The 19,370-nt window shown below is 35.1% G+C and overlaps 1 protein-coding gene across 4 annotated transcripts in view; it reads right to left on the reverse strand.

Moving 5' to 3' along the window:
• The window catches only part of LOC128243357 (delphilin-like), a 71,709-nt gene that overhangs the window by 46,227 nt on the left and 6,112 nt on the right, over positions 1-19,370 (reverse strand). For 2 of the 4 annotated variants that reach the window (XM_052961118.1, XM_052961101.1), the window contains exons 3-16: positions 16,786-16,940; positions 14,570-14,707; positions 14,233-14,388; positions 12,445-12,533; positions 11,945-12,075; positions 11,610-11,680; positions 10,447-10,595; positions 10,183-10,242; positions 8,123-8,264; positions 4,297-4,448; positions 2,659-2,690; positions 1,759-1,834; positions 1,212-1,313; positions 480-998 (exon numbers count right to left, since the gene is read on the reverse strand). In XM_052961118.1, coding sequence (XP_052817078.1) covers positions 480-998; positions 1,212-1,313; positions 1,759-1,834; positions 2,659-2,690; positions 4,297-4,448; positions 8,123-8,264; positions 10,183-10,242; positions 10,447-10,595; positions 11,610-11,680; positions 11,945-12,075; positions 12,445-12,533; positions 14,233-14,388; positions 14,570-14,707; positions 16,786-16,940 — 1,972 coding nt within the window. Of the gene's footprint in view, positions 1-479; positions 1,014-1,211; positions 1,314-1,758; positions 1,835-2,658; positions 2,691-4,296; positions 4,449-8,122; positions 8,265-10,182; positions 10,243-10,446; positions 10,596-11,609; positions 11,681-11,944; positions 12,076-12,444; positions 12,534-14,232; positions 14,389-14,569; positions 14,708-16,785; positions 16,941-19,370 lie in introns of all 4 variants that reach the window. The other 2 variants (XM_052961110.1, XM_052961091.1) reach the window with 1 other exon arrangement.

The raw sequence follows: 19,370 nt of genomic DNA on the forward strand, positions 1-19,370 counted from the left end.
GGTGTCAAAATTATACGGGAATTAAAATGCTGAGCTAGTCATAGACAAAAATCACCATTTTAATATTATTTTTTATGTCAAACATGAAATATATGGCCAAGAAATTAATTATGATGGAAAGAAGCATACATTTGATAAATTATTTAGTTCTTTGATTAATTTTCAAAAATCTCAAAATTGACCATTAAAGAAATAAATTTGACCAGTACATTATGAACATTACGGTAAATAATAATAATAATTATAGAAGATGTCGCCCCTACCATTGGTCTTGATCTATGGCACATAAAGTAGGTAATTAGAAAAAAAGGTATGCCTACCTAACAACACTATTTTGTTTGGAGTTATAAGTGGAAACAAAAGATTTTTATGCCTAAGCAGATTTCTACGCATCATATATTTTTTTAAATAATACATACATAAGTACTTTTATAAAATTGAACAACAGGTAAGAGATTAACATAATATTTTGAACTAACCTCCCATCTTAGCAAACTTGGAACTGAGCATCTGAGCATGAGTTGCCTTGGCCATGTCAGACTCCGCATCACTCTCGGTGCCACTTGTCATGAAGTTGGCAGGAATCGTCAGCCTATTATCCCCATCCTCTGGGCCGTTGATAATAAAACTTGGAGGTATCTTCAACCTGCTGTGGGAATTCTTTTGTGAAACTTCGTCTTCAGAGTCACTGTGCATGAAGTTGGCAGGGAACTTTGGCAATTTAGATCCACTCCTGGATGGGGATGCCCCTGGGCTTGAATGTGCCTGACTGTTAGACGGGCTGAATAGGGGTTGGGCCGACACGGGTGTGAGAAGGGGGGATGGTGGAAGATGGTTGTAGACCCCCGGGTAGCCCGATGATACCCTGGGTGTGTAGAGTTGGTAGGCCTGGGGGAAGGTCTGGCCAGGCAGCTGTATGTTGATGGGGGTGTGCAGGGAGGCCTCCTGCATGCGCTGGTCCACTGGTATCACTGTCACATACCGCGTTTGGTCCGCATCTAAGGACAAGAGGCCTATTTTGACACACAAAAACAAACACATTTATACTAAATTCTAGTTTTCTTGCGAAGAGCAGTTTTTTTCAGGAACTGGAAAAAATCAGTGTGCAAACTATAACAGGTTTTTTTATGTACTTCAAAACATTTACTGCGAAGAAGGTACACTGTGAGTGACTGTGAATAATTAACATAATGAGTAAAGGTGACCTTTACCATTGTCTTTGCCTCTGGTGAGAAACTCACGGACCTCCTGCACGGCTCGCCGAGTCTCCTCTAGTTCACGCATTATGGACGAATCCACACCTCGTACAGACCCTGGAGAAAAGGATCATGCATCATCAAAGCACTAATGTTAAAGACTGGTGAGCAGCATAAATGGAGGAGAAATACTTAATTGTTTGCTGAAATGTTGACTTTTACAAGATATTTCTTGTTTTTATATCAAATACAAATTAAATTAGTTATATGAGCTATCATACAGTATTATCCACTGTGTGAGAGAAATATTATAAGCTCTGCTTTTGTTTTAATCTGTTTTAATATATCATGTATATATACAAGTCAAACTTACAATGCTGCAAGTTTACCAAAAACACTGAAGACCCTGAAGACTACATTATCATAGCAGTACAAACAGTGATCCTGACAATGAAGCTAAATAATACTTCACAAGCAGTTTCAGTAAAAAGAAGCTAACGGAAGTAACAATTTGAGCTTGGTTTGAGTTAATAATTACGCTCATACTTTATGTAATACTCACCGGGTTTTGACAGCTGCTTTCGTTCACCAGTTTTGGAGAACAAGTCATGTTCATCATCTTCTGAGGACAGAAATGACTGAAACAAATAATTTTCATCTACAAGTTTTTTTTTACAGAAATGTATTTATCACATGCTATATTTGCTCCCAATTTAATATAAACATAACATGATTAGCTCAGCATATTTGAAAACAATTAAATTGGCAAAGCTAAATGCTTAATTGGCAATATTCCAGCAAGTCATACATTGTGTATGCAGAAAATGAGGATTTATTTAAATACAGTAGTTTATTTTTACCTGAATCTTTAGAGGAAAAAAAAATAAATCATATTAATTTCATTTTTGAGACATTCATATCTAAATGTGTATAAACAGGAAATGATGTCACAAACAAATAAGTTATGGCTATGAAGTCACCTTTTAAATCCAAATTTCTTTATGAAAATAATGTTTTTGGTGTGATTCTTACTAAATATCATCTTACGATACATTCAACATATAATCAGAATTTAAATTATTGGAAATATCTATTGTTATAAATTATTCTGGGTACTATATTTCTGTAATGCAGGTTGCGCAGGAAATGGCATGGCTTTGTTGCAGTCTGCCCGTCACCAGAGCAGGTGTCACAGGCAGGACTTTTGACCAGAAAAAGCATGTTTGAAAGAATCTGACGCTGGTCATCATATGTACACAATCTTTAACAGTTCATCTCATCCACGGAATATGTTAGTAAGTTGCCAAAGGCTGACATACTTACATATTTCCTGAACTCATTGATTAAAATGATGTATTTTATGATGACTTGTAACAGATCCTATATACACAAAAGAATAATTATGAAATTTTATGAAATGTCGAAATTGGATTTTAAAATGAGTCTTAAATAAATGACTTACATGTCGCTCATCCGGCAGAGTCTGTGTTGATGCTGTGGAGGAAGGGAAACAACCCATTAAAGTTTACATAACAATACAGAAAAGAGTTAAAATTCCTGCGCAGGTCTTCATTATTAGAACCTTTTCAACAACGTCAATGACAACTTTCATTAGCCGCGTAATCAGTACATAAACAAGAGGGCCCTGAAGGCCCTGTCACTCACCTGATCCTTGCTGTAATAAGTACGTTCTGACCAGGTTTCATATAGATAAAGTAGAAAATATGGCCTCAACAGTGTTTTAACAATGTTTTCTATGATTTGACTTTGTGACCTAGTTTTTGAACTCAGGTTACCCAGTTTCAAACTTGACATTGACTTCATAAACACAAACATTCTGACATAGTTTCATGGTGATCAAAGAGAGAATGTAACCTCTACAGTGTTTACAAAGTTTTTCTATGATTTGACCTAGTGGCCTGTTTTTTGACCTCTGATTACCCAGTTTCAAACTCTACCTAAAGATCATCAAGTATAACATTCTGATCAAGTTCCATGAACATATGGTCATAAATGTGGCCTCTAGAGTGTTAACATGCTTTTCCTATTATTTGACCTGGTAACCTGGTTTTTGACCACACATGACCCAGATTTAAACCTGGCCTAGAGCTAATCAATATAAACATTCTGACTAAGTTTCATGAACATTACAGTCATAAATGTGACCTCTAGAGTGCTAACAAGCTTTTCCTATGATTTGACCTAATGACCTAGTTTTTGACCGCACATGACACAGATTTAAACTTGACTCAGAGATTATTAATATAAACATCCAGACTAACTTTCATGAAGAAACATTTATAAATGTGACCTCTAGATTGTTAACAATTTTTCCTTAAATTTGTCCTGGTGATCTAGTTTTTGACCGCACATGACCAAGATTCAAACTTGGCCTAGAGCTAATCAATATATACATTCTGACTACGTTTCTTGAACATACAGTCCTAAATGTGACCTCTAGAGTGCTAACAAGCTTTTCCTATGATTTGACCTGGTGACCTAGTTTTTGATGGCATATGAACCAGATTTAAACTTGACTTAAAGATGATTATTATAAACATTCTGATCACCTTTCATGAAGATACAGTCATAAATGTGACCTCTAGAGTGTTAACAAGTTTTTTCTTCAATTTGACCTGGTGACCTAGTTTTTGACCGCACATGACCCAGATTCGAATTTGACCTAGAGATTATTAATATTAACACTCTGACCAAGTTTCCTGAAGATACAGTCATAAATGTGACCTCTATAGTGTTAAAAAGCTTTTCCTTTAATTTGACCTGGTGACCTAGTTTTTAACACCAGATGACCCAATATCGAACTTGTCCAAGATTTTATTGAGGGTAACATTCTGACCATGTTTCATTAAGATTGTGCCCAAATAGTGACCTCTAGAGTGTAAACAGTCAAATTGTTGACGACGGACGACTACGACGGACACAGAGCGATCACAATAGCTCACCTTGAGCACTTTATGCTCAGGTGAGCTAAAAAGCCATACACATTAAAATTTCACAGTGAAAGCATCAAACTTATACACATTTCTTACATAAATTATGTAATACTGTAAAGTATCTGTAACAAGATATCTGTCCATACTTGTGCTGTCTGTGTCTGTGGACTTGTTGAGTCGTTGCCGAACGACATCCTGATGTGGGATGGTAAGAAGAGGCACAATGTACATCCACAATGTACGCTTCGATGGCGTGTCCAAAATCACCCTCAGGTCCCCAAGAAGGTGGTCAACATTCCTGAACAACCAGCAAATAATATATCAAACAAGAGCTGATTATGGAAAGCCCTTTACTACGCAACTTTGTCTTAGAAATGAAAACAATAATGATGAATGATGTAATATGTGATTGTTAAAAGAAGTAATAAAAAGTCAAATTAAAAAGTAAACAAGAAATACCATGATTTAACAAAAAAAAAGAGGCTTTGAATGATTGACAGAACGTCGGTCTTTGTTGTGAGATTCAGTTTCTTTTTTCTCTTTTTAGTTTCAATAACCTTGACCTTGACTCTAAGGGCCCTAAATACAATCCCACTTAAGTCCTCCATAAACTCTTTCTACATATCAAATTTGGTCACATTATGTCAACCCTAACTAAAGTTATTCAGTACCGAATGGTATTCTATTTTTTTGAAAGGTCTCTTCTTTCTTTATACCAAGTTTTGTCACAATATGTCAAACCTTACTTAAGTAATTCAGTACTAATCATTTTTTTTTATTTTAAGCAACAATGACCTTGACCTTGATCATGACTCTCAGGTTCCAAAACACAATCCCTTAAAGATCTCTATAAACTCTTCATATATACCAAGTTTGGTCACAATATGTTGACCCTATCTTAAGTTATTAGTTTAAACATTATATAATTTTTTAACTATTGTGAAGAAAGTTATTATAACTTATTGTAAGTCAATCTCATTGGCACAATGTTGTGCGAGAGTGTGGTCAAGTGTTGTGTGGGAATCTGGAGTACCCGGAGAAGACTCCCAGCAAACACATGACGTTGGATCAACGTCGGATATAGGTTGGATTTAGGTCGCGACGTCTGCGACTTAAATACAACGTTGTATCAACGTCAAAATCACGACGTCGCAATTAGACATCGAACCAAGGTTGTGTTTTTGGTTATTGTTTGTAATAAGTTGTATTTTTCAAGTTAATACATGATATACACATGATGTAACAAGAAGTTGCTCGAAAAATCATGATACTGGTGCAAATAAATACTAAAATTCAATCATGTTATCATTCAAGTTGCTTCCCTTGTTCGTGCCCTTGGTTTCTGTAATTGGAATTTCGGCATGGTGTCGTATGTTTATAGACTTTTTTCTTTCTTTTTTTTGTTGTTGTTAAAATTCATCTTGTTAAATAAAAAATACCAGAAATAATTATATCGATCGCTTCAAATCATGTCATTTAGATAATTCGGAAAAAAATGCATGTTTAATTCCTTATCTTAAAATAGACGCGCGCAATTTTGAACCCATTCTGATCCGCCATATTGCTCATGAGGTGTCAAATATTGACGAGAGAGAAAGAGTCAATTACTCCTTTAGAGACTCGACGGTTCATATTTTAAATAATACAACAAGGTAAGTTGATACAATGCATGTTTAACAGTTCACAGCAATACTTTTCTGGGGTTTACAAGGTTGTTTCAATAAAATTTTAGCATACATGTAATTTAACCCGATTCGCCCTCAATTGACATTGCGCCGATTTGTACTTTTTGTATGAGAAAACAATGTTAATTGTTCTCTTGAATAATGTCTGTAAATACTAGTAGTTTTTGTGTAATTTTGATCTTTGATCAGGATCCGAAAGGCCAATGTTATTTACCATTGTTCATCCAGCAAAATTATATATATATTGTTATCAAATTCATATTATTATGTACCCCTTTTTGACAGGTTTATGACGGATGATATAATGCCTAGCTTTACAGTAAAGGGAAAAAGGAGAAAACTGCTTTCCAAAGGTGTTCAAGGTAATACTTGCCAAGTCAAATCTGCTTCTTGACAGTAATCATTTAATTATGTTATTGTTAAATTGAGTACCAGGTAAAGTCTTGTGCATTTACCTCTTATAAAAATAGCACTAGTGCCCACTCAAGAAAAACAAAGCAATTATTCTCTGGAAATTATTTTACACGCGATAGCTTTGATCACAGATTCTAGTACCTGAAATAAGTAAAACAATTAAAAGATAATGAAAAAATACAGCAAATATTGTACCAAAACTGGAGAAATTTTGTTGTGTGGAATTTGATATCAAAACTTTATTTTCAGCAGTTTCAAGTCAATATAATTTTATTTGACAAGATTTTTATGTATTTCAGCAAGTGTCACTTTGTTTACTGCTACTGAACATGAGGTTGATGGGGCAATTGGATCCTGTCTGAAGTACGCTCCAGACAGACAAGGAGGTGGAGGACAACGAACTGTTTACACAAGTTAATTAACATACATCTCTAAACTTATAAATTTACAATGTGTCATTTAATTTAATGTGCTTTTATCATTTAATACTTTTATTGTCTGTACAGATTTGTTGTGAAAATAAAACTTGTACATTCTCTGAGTTGTTTGTTAATGAATGTAGGTGAATGCTGCGGTAATTCCTAATTACCTGTTACCTGTGTGTTATGCATATTTATACAATGGATTTTGGTCGTTATCATGACGTTGTTTCAACGTCATAACTCCGACATTGTTTCAACATCGTAACTCTGACGTTGTTTCAACGTCGTGTTTTCGACGTCTAAAAAACATTCATTTTCAACCAATATACAACGTTTATCCAACGTCGGTTTCTGACGTTGTTACAACGTCTTTCCAACGTCAATTGTTTGCTGGGCTCACTTGTCCGGCTTGGTGACCACTAAGCAAACTAATATGAGCCAAGGCTGGGAATCAAATCCAGGTTGCCTTAGTGAAAAACGAGTGCACTAACCTCAGCGCTAACCAGACAACCAAAATTGAGTTATTTAATACCAACCATTTTTCTATTTATAGTAACAGTAACCTTGACCTTGATCCTAGGGGCCAACAACGCAATCCCATGAAAGGTCTCCATAAACTTTTTTATGTACCAAGTTTGGTCACCAGCCCGCCAAAACAGTGACGCAAGTAATTCTTAACTAGTTTTCCCTTTGTGAAAACCTGGTGAAAAATATAAAATTGTGCCTGTCAAAAGAAATTAGAAAAAGTCAATCAAGGGCCATAATTTGTATTTAAGGTTAAAATAGAGTAATGTTACCTAATTGTAAGATGGTCAACAATAGTTGTGCAAAGTATTAAGTCTATTGAATGAAGGGTATAGAAGTTATTAATAAAATATATTTCAGCTTGCCCAAAACTTCAACCTGCCCTAAAACTTTAACGTAAGTGCTTAAGTCAATCAGGGACCATATTTTGTATTAAGGATAGATAATATGGAATTATGTAACCTCATTGTGTGATGGTCCTGAAGAACTGTGTGATGTATTAAGTGAATTGAATGTAGGGTATTTGAGTTATAAGGGAAAATGCCAAACTGCCCTTAAACTTAAACCGTATGCTGATGCCAACGCTGGGGTAAGTAGTAAAGCCTCCTTAATCTTCGAAAATTTGAACTAAAAATACTTGACAGTGAAATTACACATTTGACATCAAATAACTTCACTTAACTGAAAGCAGATGCTGAAAATGTATTTGTCTTTTGGCAACATTTCAAAAAGAGGAGTGTGCCTGAAATGCATCCTCATGTTTTATTTTCCTCCCAAACAACTTTTAACATGACAACTGAAATGTTAATATATATATAATGAGAGTCTATTCAAATGATTGGTCATATTTTTTCTCTCTGACACCAAATTTTAAAAACTAGCATAAAAGTTACCTCCCACAAAACAGTGACAACATCTACAGGTACCTGTCCTCTGAGTAGAGTTGGAGAGCTTTCTTGAGCCCAGCCCTCTCGCATGAGGTTAGCAGGTACTCCACTTGTTGCTGGAATGAGGAGATTTCGATACTTGCTTTCTTTGAACCCCATCCTGAAGCTGCCACGCTCTCAACTGTAACACACAACATTGTGGGACTGGCCTTGTTTGGACTTCTTCTTTTTTTATATCAACCATTTAACTACGTATTGTTAAGAATAAACTGCTGATTTGAAATGTCACAATTTTTACAGAATACATTAAATCATAAATAATACAAGACAAATAAAATACCTGTACTGTCAAATTAAAAGGACTAGAAACCAGGAGGTACCAAAATTGGCAAATACAGTATTTCCTACAAACAAGCCTAGAATGATCAAACTTACTAGTATGAGACCAATAAAGCATCATTTTACATGACTAAAATAATATTTTGTCCCTGTCGCAGCTGAGTTTACACGTTTAAAAATAGCACATAATTGTTCCCCAGTTTATAGCATGTATATTTAGCATGTGAAAGCCACGTTATAAGTACAGATACATATACAAAGTTTTTTTTAAAATTTACTGGGATTTATGTGGTAGACATACCCAGTAAATTTCAAATTGGAAAAGTACACAAAAACTGCAGAAGATAAATGTGGTGTAAGCGATGTAGTACATCAGTAAGAAAGATTCAATGCATTATACACAACGATATCAACATTATGTAAGATCTTGACAATTTTCTTTTTTTTCTTGAAATGGTATCATCTGGTGTCTACCGTATTATATCATGCATAGGACGCACTTTTTTACCCCCAATTCCCGTCTTAAAAATTGCCTGCGTCCTTTCTATGCTATTAGAATTGCATCTGTTTTTTTCCAAGTCCATTTCAGGTCGAAAATATCAGACCGGGGAAGAACGCGGTAATAGTAAGTATCTGTACTGCGTCACCGAAGAGAACAACTGACATAGGTAAAATCACGCAAGTTAACACACGCAGAAATATATTGAATGTTTACTTTAAAATAATTTATTGATAAATAAATTGAAAACAAACATGAGTGTTTACTTTTTTACAAAAGGGACGCTACTCACAAAAACTCAATGTGAGTCAGCATTTAACTGGATTGAGTTATAACGGCAACGGAAATTCGGGAAAGGAGGTAAATATCAATTAATCGTTGTTCATGATTTAATGTTTCTATATTTTACAAAACATTTTGTTGTATGTTACTGTTTTAAAAAATTAATAAAGGAATGTGCATAACGCAAAGTAGCTTTATTGTCACTATCAAATCTTTTCAAATGTGCGAAGGTGTGAAAAACACCCGCTGTCTGTCATTAGCAAAACATCAATAGAACGAACTATTGCGATGGTAATACCATATGGTTGTTTGTTCGCACTTTACCCGTCGTGCCTTCCTCTGGCAAGGATAATTACCTACACGCATTAATTATGCCTGACATGCTTTATTCCGCGCAGCGACAAGCCTTATCAAAACAATCATCAGTTTTGATGATACACAGTTTTGCAACGGTTGCAACGGTTGACTGTCATTCAGAAGGCATGTCGGAACTATTTCAACGGTTGACTGTCAGTCAGAAGGCATGCTATTACAGCATTTGTATAAGTCTTATAATATGCGTGAATGTTCTCAAAATGTCAAGACTTATATCACTGTTGTGTACACTGAATTACTGAAATGTTAAATTACCGAAATATGACGATAATTATCGAAATACATGACAGTTATCGAAATATGCCTTATATACATTTTTTTTTTTTACTTCAATATATGTTATAAATACTTTACCAACCTCAATTTTTTGGCTCCGATTTTGACATTTTTCCGCTGCGTCCTATCTTATATATTAAGGGTTTTTACCCGTTTTTTTCAACTCTTTTTTTGCCTGCGTCCTATCTATGCAAGCGTCCTATACATGATATAATACGGTAGTCTCTTGAAATAACAATATCAGGAAAAATTCTAAATGAACGCTTAACTTCTCTCACAAACCTTTCTGTGATTGAGACCTTTAAATCATGTAAGTAATTAAATGTACCTTCGTTGGGCCAGCTCTGACTTCGGGAATAAGAATTCTGCTCCTGCTGGTCAACACACTCTGACATGAACAAACAGTCACATGAACCATCAACACTAGCACTAGTATCAGGCAGTTTCAGATCTCTACATCAGAATAAAGTGTTCATCTGCATGAGCAGTTATAAATTAAGGTGTTTTGTGTGCAAAAAATTAGGCAATGGCGCATGACATTTATTTAACATCAAGCAACAGACACAGTGAATTTTGTAGAGTTCAAAGTTACCAAGGAGTGTTTGTCTGGGTAGGCTGATCTGGTTGATACAGTAAAGCTGGTGCGGCGGGGAGAGACGAGCAATAATGAACATCCATAACGTCTTCTTGGATGGCGTGTCCAAAACCTTCGACACGGACTCATACAGCTCCACTATATTGCTATATAAGAAATGGTTGACACTGACTTTTAATATATATGTACTAAATTGACACCTTTTCACTTTACATTTTATGCATTTGAATGAGTTGGCAAGCTTGTCAGGTAGGTTAAACATTGTAAAGGTTAGAATACAAATATGCCACTATAGTTCTAGTCATTGCATGATTAATTAAGACTAGAAATGTGTCCATAGGACACGGATGCCCCCACTTCGATTTTTTGTCACAGAAAATAAGCCATAATGATTATTCAGGATAATCTGCACAAGGGCAAATCCTTTTCAAAAATTAGATCGGATAAGATATTTTTTAAGTATTGTTGGGAAATAAAGGGCCCTAACTCCTAAATGATTAAAGCGATTTCCATGGCTATCGAACTTGATCAAGGTATTATGGTCACAAACATGTGTTAAAAGTTTGGTGAGGATTGGACAAACAGTTTTCAAGAATTAGATCGGAAACAATCTTCGGGACGTATTTTTCAAGTCTTTTTTTGCAAATAAAGGGCCGTAACTCCTAAATGACAAAAGCGATTTCCATGGCTATCGAACTTGATCAAGATATTATGGTCACAATCATGTATGTAAAGTTTGGTGAGGATTGGACACATACTTTTCAAGAATTAGATTGGAAACATATATTTTTGAAGTATTTTTGGCAAAAAAGGGCCGTAACTCCTAAATGACTAAAGCGATTTCCATGACTATCGAACTTGATCAAGATATTATGGTCACAAACATGTGTTTAAAGTTTGGTGAGGATTGGACAAACGGTTTTCAAGAATTAGATCGGAAACAATCTTCGGGACGTACGTACGTACAGACAGACAGACGTACGTACGGACAAGGGCAACCCTATATGCCGCCACTTTGTGGGGGCATAAAAAGTGTCCAAACCCTAACATCTTCCTGCAAAGGAAGTACACAATCTTATCATAGTGATAAGCGCAACTTAAATTTTTTTTTAGCTCAATGGCAGGCAACTAACATCTTTTTTTTGAAAATGAATCCCTACCATGTAGTTTCATACTCCAGCCACATTTTGTGGATTCGAGACTTCTCCCTGCTAGTCAGAAGGTACTCGGCCTAAAATACACAGGCATGAACATTATAATAGTGTAGAAACAAAAGCTACAGGATTGAACTATTTTTACTTTGCTTTGTTCCTACTATACAGAAACTGTTGTTTAAGTATTTCCATGATCATTTCTTGATTGTTTGACATAAGCTCATAGGTTAAAAATTGATTTCATTGTATCAGACAATTTAGACACAATATACATTCTGATAATTTCTGAAGTGCATAACAGCGTCAATATTTGGGGAGTGGGGGTGAACCTGTTGACATACTTTTTCCAGGTACGACCTGCCCTCCTTGTCCACTATGAGAGTATTGTCAGGGGAGAGCCAGTCAGACTCGGCGTGGCTGGAGCTTGAGGAGACAGACGAGCCCGAGTGCTCGTTTCCAGAATCTGCAGGGTCTGAATATAACATCATTCACTAACTAGCAATTATGATAACAAATACGTGAATTGAGGCACAACCAATGGCATCACCAATGCCCCCAAGTCAGAGAATAGAAATTAGTTAGATTTTATTCTATTAGTCCCTGTATGTAAATAACTTTGTTTTTAAAGATGTTTTGATGTATTGAAGTTGTATTACAACAAGTATAATGAAGATACAGTATTGACTGCTTAACATTGGATTATGATTGCCAATGTGAGTACCACCAAACAGGGAATGCTTCTAGATATCAAGGTCATACTGACATAACCAAAAAGTCATTATACATTGATCAAAAATTTTCACCTTTCTTTTTGGTCACAACGATTTCTTGAAAAACTTACACTGTTCGGGGTCACAGCGGAGGATCTCCAGGATTGGGGAGGTACCGCTGTCCTGCAACAGGTGAACCAAGTGACCATGGCTGCACTTCCTGTTTATAAACATGACACATTTATGAGCAATAACACATGTATCAAAAGTAAAAAAAAAAAAGAGTTCATTGTTCGATTTTGTTAAAACAAGACGGCAATTCATTTAATTTTTGAATGGTCAAAAATTTCCTCTGAAAACTACTCATCAATTGTACAATTAAAGCAAATGAATGTTAAGATGCATGAGGTAAATGTGTTCAAGTTTTGACTGCACAAATAATAAAAATATAACCCCCACCTGATATTGACACCACATCTCATATAATAACAATTTCATTCCCGCTTGATGTCTACACCAAAAATAATAACAATATTATCTGCCCCCCGATATCTATGCCACAAATTATAAAATATCCTCTGCACCTAATTTCACTGCCACAAATAATAATTATCCCCAACAAACAAGGCTTCTAAAGTTTGAAATTTCAACCTGTCCCGGCCTGTCGACTAGACCCTCCCCCAACTCCCCACCTCCAAAAAAAATAAAGGGCCGTAACTCCTAAATGACAAAAGCGATTTCCATGGCTATCGAACTTGATCAAGATATTATGGTCACAATCATGTATGTAAAGTTTGGTGAGGATTGGACACATACTTTTCAAGAATTAGATTGGAAACATATATTTTTGAAGTATTTTTGGCAAAAAAGGGCCGTAACTCCTAAATGACTAAAGCGATTTCCATGACTATCGAACTTGATCAAGATATTATGGTCACAAACATGTGTTTAAAGTTTGGTGAGGATTGGACAAACTGTTTTCAAGAATTAGATCGGAAACAATCTTCGGGACGTACGTACGTACGTACAGACAGACAGACAGACAGACGTACGTACGGACAAGGGCAACCCTATATGCCGCCACTTTGTGGGGGCATAAAAAATGCAAATAAAAACAGACAGGGTGGTTCCAAAGACAGAATTTAGTATTGTCCAAAGAATTCTGTCCCACATTTTAGCGATCTGAATTCTGTCAATAACTTTTCGCTATATGGCAATTCGTAAGCTTTAGATTGTAATATATCCAATATTAATTTTAAAGAAAGTTCATAAGAGTTTCTGCTGTGTTTCTTACAAGGAATGCTGCGATCATCAGTATCTATTAAGCATGTCGCTGTTGTTTTACTATAAAGTAGATTCCAATTAAGTTAATTAATTTGGAAATTTATGACTTTCGACGATTAACAATGACATCCTTCAATTAATGATAATTGCTCTTCATAACAAAAGTATGACAACTGTTTACACCAGAAAGACGGCTAATTCCAGACTTCTTGGATAATAAAAACAGCGACGTCAATCAACACAGATCATTAACACAGAATTTATCTCACATATCACCATCAAGGATGTCCACTGTTATTTGGGGATGTGTGAGTGACATTCACCGTTTGTGTATTACAGTTTTACATTTTTTTAACTGTTTTTGGGACTGTAATTGAAAAACAAATGAACAAATTCATTCTGATTTTAACAGCAATTTCTGTTAATTTCTGTTCAAAATCCGTCCAAACCAGTAAATTGTCATTTTTAGAAGCTGTGCCAACAGATATCAATGCAACAAAAAATAATAACATCATACCCAAATGATGTTACAAATAATAACAATATCATCCACATCTGATATCGACACCACAAATAATAATAAATTCATTTCAATCTGATATCGAAGCCACAAATAATAACAATGTCATCCCCACCTGATATCTATGCCATTTAGTTTGACGATAAAGTCCCCTGGTTGAAGGCCTGCCTTGTCTGCAGCCCCGTTATGGTCCACAGTCTCAATATAGGCAGGGTTACTTCCCTTCACAACGAAACCAAAACTTCCACCCTCCCGCACTATCTGCACAGCTCTGAAAATGAAGCAGTTATTGCATTAACATAAATTTCTGTGACAAAAGATCAAAATAGAAATTAAATTGGTTGCCTGTAAGAAGGTACATATTCTTTATCATTTGAAGTCATTTTTTAATACTCAATCAAATATGTAATCAGTTATTTCAATGCAATTTCATTCGACAAAATAAACCCAACCTCCTTTGCCCGAGTTTGTGCGCAGTGGTTTGAGTGCCGCTGTTCTGTCTGTCCAGATTCGAGATCTTGGCCATATACTGTTGCTGCTGCCGTGTGATCTCGTCAAACCTGACCCGTTGGCGGGGTGGAATAAATGGCCTGTAAAATCAGTGAAAATTGCAACGCATGAATACATATGGGTTAAAAAAAGATTTCTCGATTTGGTAAGTCCCACTGAATTTTTTTGCAATGTTTTCAATTTGAAGGTTTTTTAGGTTATTTGAAAGAAAATGAGCAAAGGGAAAGACAACTTGTTGTTTTTAAAATATAATCAATGGTTCAATCTTCCATGTAAATGACTTCTTCATTCAACTAGAGAAGTCAAATGATAAGTGAAAACCTAGATTGTAATAAGTTGTAAAGACCATTGATATTACTTCAAGAATAGTTTCAACAAAACAATGCAGAGTTGGCTGCCCTTCAATACACCGATGCGGAGATGTCTTGCTCTCTTGGAAGCCATATTTGACTTCCTAATTGATGATAATTGTATTTTGCTTGTTAAGCACCTTGATGATTTATATTAACACCTGTGATAGGAGCCTTAACACATGAATTTGGGCGTTCAGACATAATCATTACAAATAAAGTAATCTTTAATAGAAAATGACAAAATTTAAGATTTTTTACATGTATATAACTTCTTCCAAACTTCTTTTGTTTAAAGGATTTTCATTTGAGCATCATTATCAACATTATATGACCATTCCTTTACTTATGTTTCCATTGCAACCATGGATTTCATCCTTACTTATTTTGACTGTGTCTAAATCGGCCCAATTGGTTACAATACAAAAAGATGAATTCTTTCTTTCTTTATGTTCCATGTGTTAGTAAATCAAATTAAACGACAAGCTAGTTGTAATATTGATATGTTAATGTTGCACATAATTTTAATAATGTACTTTTGTAATGACATCAAATTTAGTATTCAAAAATGCGCAATACATGGTTAAACACATATCTTACGTAATAAAGTTGATATGGTATGAAATTTTCAGTATTACGTCCTGAAATGTAATTTTATTCAAATACCCAATAAAATAATAAAAGCAAATATAGGTCTGAAGGCCCAAAGTCGCCCGATGTGGCTCATATAATGTTTGATATAATACAGCAAATGATATACACCCAATTCTTACATCAAATTTGCAAGCCATTTTGTAAGCTTCAATTTATTTGTGTTTTTTTTGTCAATCTTATTTTGTAATTACTTATCTGAGTACATACATGTATCTGAGAATACATAATTAAGGAAACGATAGACAAAAAAAATTGTCAACAGTTCTGTCCTGTTGCTTTTCAACCATTGTTTGCATACATTGATTAAACAAAACTTTAGTGAACGATAAAGAAAAAAGACATCTTGCGGTTTTAATACATTACATTATAAATAAAAGCATGTAATCAAGTAAAAACTATTTCATTTTCTTCAAAAATAAAATATGATCAAAGAACTATTTGTAACAGACTGCACAAATTGCTATGTGCATATGTTGGGGCTCAAAACTACGACCTCTCGCTCTGCAGGCCGACCCTCTCCCGCTTTAAAAGCTAGTGAGACAGTATAAATGCGGCTATATACATATCATATACCTGGTTGCACATTCCCCTCCTATTGGAAATTTGTCCACAATTTTCAGAGAATTAGGTCAATTTGTAATGGCCTTGAGGCTAATCCTGCAACCTGGGTCCCTCGTTGGGCACCATATGTAACAGACTGTACAAATTGCTATGTGCATGTGTCAGGAGGACTTCTTGCTCTGCAGGCAGAGAGGAAGATGTTTAAATATTTATTTCTTATTTAAGTAAATGTAAAACAAGTGTCCCAAAGACGAGGTCAATTTAACCCCTGGGGCAGCATTTGAACAATCTTCATAGAGAACCTCTTGACAGTGCAAAAAGAAAAATATCTAAGCTCTGGGCCTTGTAATTTTGGAGAAAAAAAATCCTTGTAGTTGCCATGGTGACCAGAGTTCTCAAAAGAAAATATTTCTTTAAACAATTTTGAAAGAGTATCAACCAACAAAGAATTGTTCCTGTAAAGTTGGATGAAATTTAACCATGTAGTTTAGAAGGAGATGTTGCTTGAAGACAGTAGGATGACAAACAGCAAATACACCACAATACCTGGCCCTAGTGGTGAGCAAAAAAACAGTACTGCATTTAAGACATACCTGATCTGCCGCAGTAGCCTGCGTTGTTGCGGCGTTTTCAGTACGACTGACAGAGCACGTGCCAGCATGTCGATGTCACGATCCTCCGCATACTGTTTCAAGACACCCACCACGGCCATTTTCTTCTCATAATCCTCACCCAGAATTTCATTCATCTGCGAAAATTGAACACACAGGTAGTCAATGTGCCGTGTAAACATCGGCATGTATGTTGCAAATGCCATCGGGTCAAGAATTAGTCCACATCGTAAATGCCTAAATAGTTCAGCACCATCCTCTTGCAAGGCGAGTTTAAAAATGTCTTCACTGTTTTCTCGAAAATGAACCATTGCAACCTCCAGGTGTGAACTTTTTTACCCAGTTTAATGACATCTATCTTCGACTTTTCTTAACAAGTTAGATTCATAACATGTTCACTCAATATTTGTAATTTAAATTATTTAACTTTATGCTTTCAAATTGTTTATGTGAAAAACCACAATCTCATAGCACAGTTATAAGTATGAAAATCATTATTTCTTGAAGTAACACACAATTCATGGTACATTTATTTATAATTTGTTACATTTCTGTCAATCCTGTAATCATGTCAGTTGATAACAATAACACTGCCCCACCCAGACCACTGTGTTTCCCAACGACAAACCACTACCATACACAACAAGGCACTTGCATCTCTGATTCTTCAACATCTCTGCTCTGACAACCATGGAGAGCCATAACATCATTATTGCAGTGAAATTTACTGGAAACCGCCTGCCAGATCTCATCAATTACTTCACTGTAAGCACCCGGCTAGGCTTCCCTTTCATTTTGGGCGACTTATCAGCCAAGCCACCAGGGGCTTCCATAAAGGTATTTTCAAATAATTAGATTAGTTTGACTTTTGCAAAACTTAAGACAATTTAATATCTTCACATTGGAATGTCAATTTCACATTCTAGCTTTATTATGTATAAGATGAAATGCAATTGTCATAGATACAACTATTTAATGAAATGTGAGCACTTGTGTGGAAATAATATAAGAAAACATTGAATTAAGAAGTGTATTTCACCGAGAACATCCCACATGCAACAGCTTTTTCCAACATCTATCATAATTATGTATGGTGAAATTTTCATCCCATTTCCATCAAAGATTTCATTCACCACTTGTTTTTTGCCAATCATCTCTGAAAATATAATCACCACTGACATGGTTGTACTTCCATAGCTGAATATTCTATTTATTATTTCAGGAAAGGTTTGGGGTTTTTGTTGTTAATATACTGCCATAGGCATTGTAATAATTATTTATGATGTGCAATATATACTTATTATTCCTTAAACACTACAAATATTCAGTTTTGTCAAGACCTTTCCCTCTGTTATTGAGAAAGAGTTTTTCTATGCCATGAAATGCCAGTATATTTACTATTCGGCAACAAACATTCCAGTTGTTTGGAGAAGCTTGCCATCATTGTTATTTGTGTTCATTTAAAAATCATGAATACTACATGCTGATGTTTCACATAGTTCATAGAAAAAATCTTGCAATCTTCATCTTTACTGATGAAAAGTTGATTGTCCCCTGACCCATACAGCCTCTTTTGACCCACATGACAATTTGGAGATATTCAGCAGTTATTCACAAGGACATCATTGGCATTTTTTGCTACTATGTCGTAATTGTCTTTTAACATTCCCATCACTGCCAGTTTGGCATCTCCTTTGGTGGCGCACAGAGACGCACAACAATTATAATGTATTTCATGACATCTTAATTAACACTACTTGTATACTGCCAAATAATGCACAACTCATAACTAGTTATATCTGTGTTTAAGTGTGCACTTTACCACAACACACTCATTAATTATACTTTATTTGTCAATTCTCACAAAAATTTACAAAAAGGGCAGGCAATATCACGATCATGTAATGTATTTACTTGTTCAATTAGAAGTGGGCACATGAAACAGACATTTTCAACTTCACTATCAGGTCATCTTAATCCAAACTAGAAGTCAGTCAATGTTTACTGGTAACTAGTTGCTTCAAATGAGCGGATCTTTGGGATAGTTCCAAACTCAACCGTACCATCAATACTGTAATATGTATTACAAATAATACCCTTAGCTTATGTGATATGGAAAATAATAACCATTCTTGAAAATAAATTTATAATTTATACATAATCATAAATTTATATTACATAATTATAATATAAATAAATGTCACTTGGTGGACATGGATACAGCTTAAATTCAACTTTGGTTACCATGAGAGGTCAGAAAGTCAAAATTAAGTTGATAGTTTATTCTTGATATTTCTAACTTGAAAGCAAACTTCAAAAGTCCACCCCTTTCTTTACACTGAAACTCTGAAGCATAGAGATTTTGTTTGTTCTGTCCATCTACTGTTACAGGAAGATAGTTGGAGAAAAAATAGCCAGAAAACCCGAACAAGTTACAACCTCTGTATCAACAAAATTGATTACTTGGAATGCACAATTTAAAATAAAGAATACTTTGTGGCATTCAACACTTGAAGTGGTTTTCATCTAAGCTTTTAATAAAATTAATTTTAATGCATTTATTCCAA

This window comes from Mya arenaria, chromosome 2 (genome assembly GCF_026914265.1).
Source record: "Mya arenaria isolate MELC-2E11 chromosome 2, ASM2691426v1".
NCBI lineage: Eukaryota > Metazoa > Mollusca > Bivalvia > Myida > Myidae > Mya > Mya arenaria.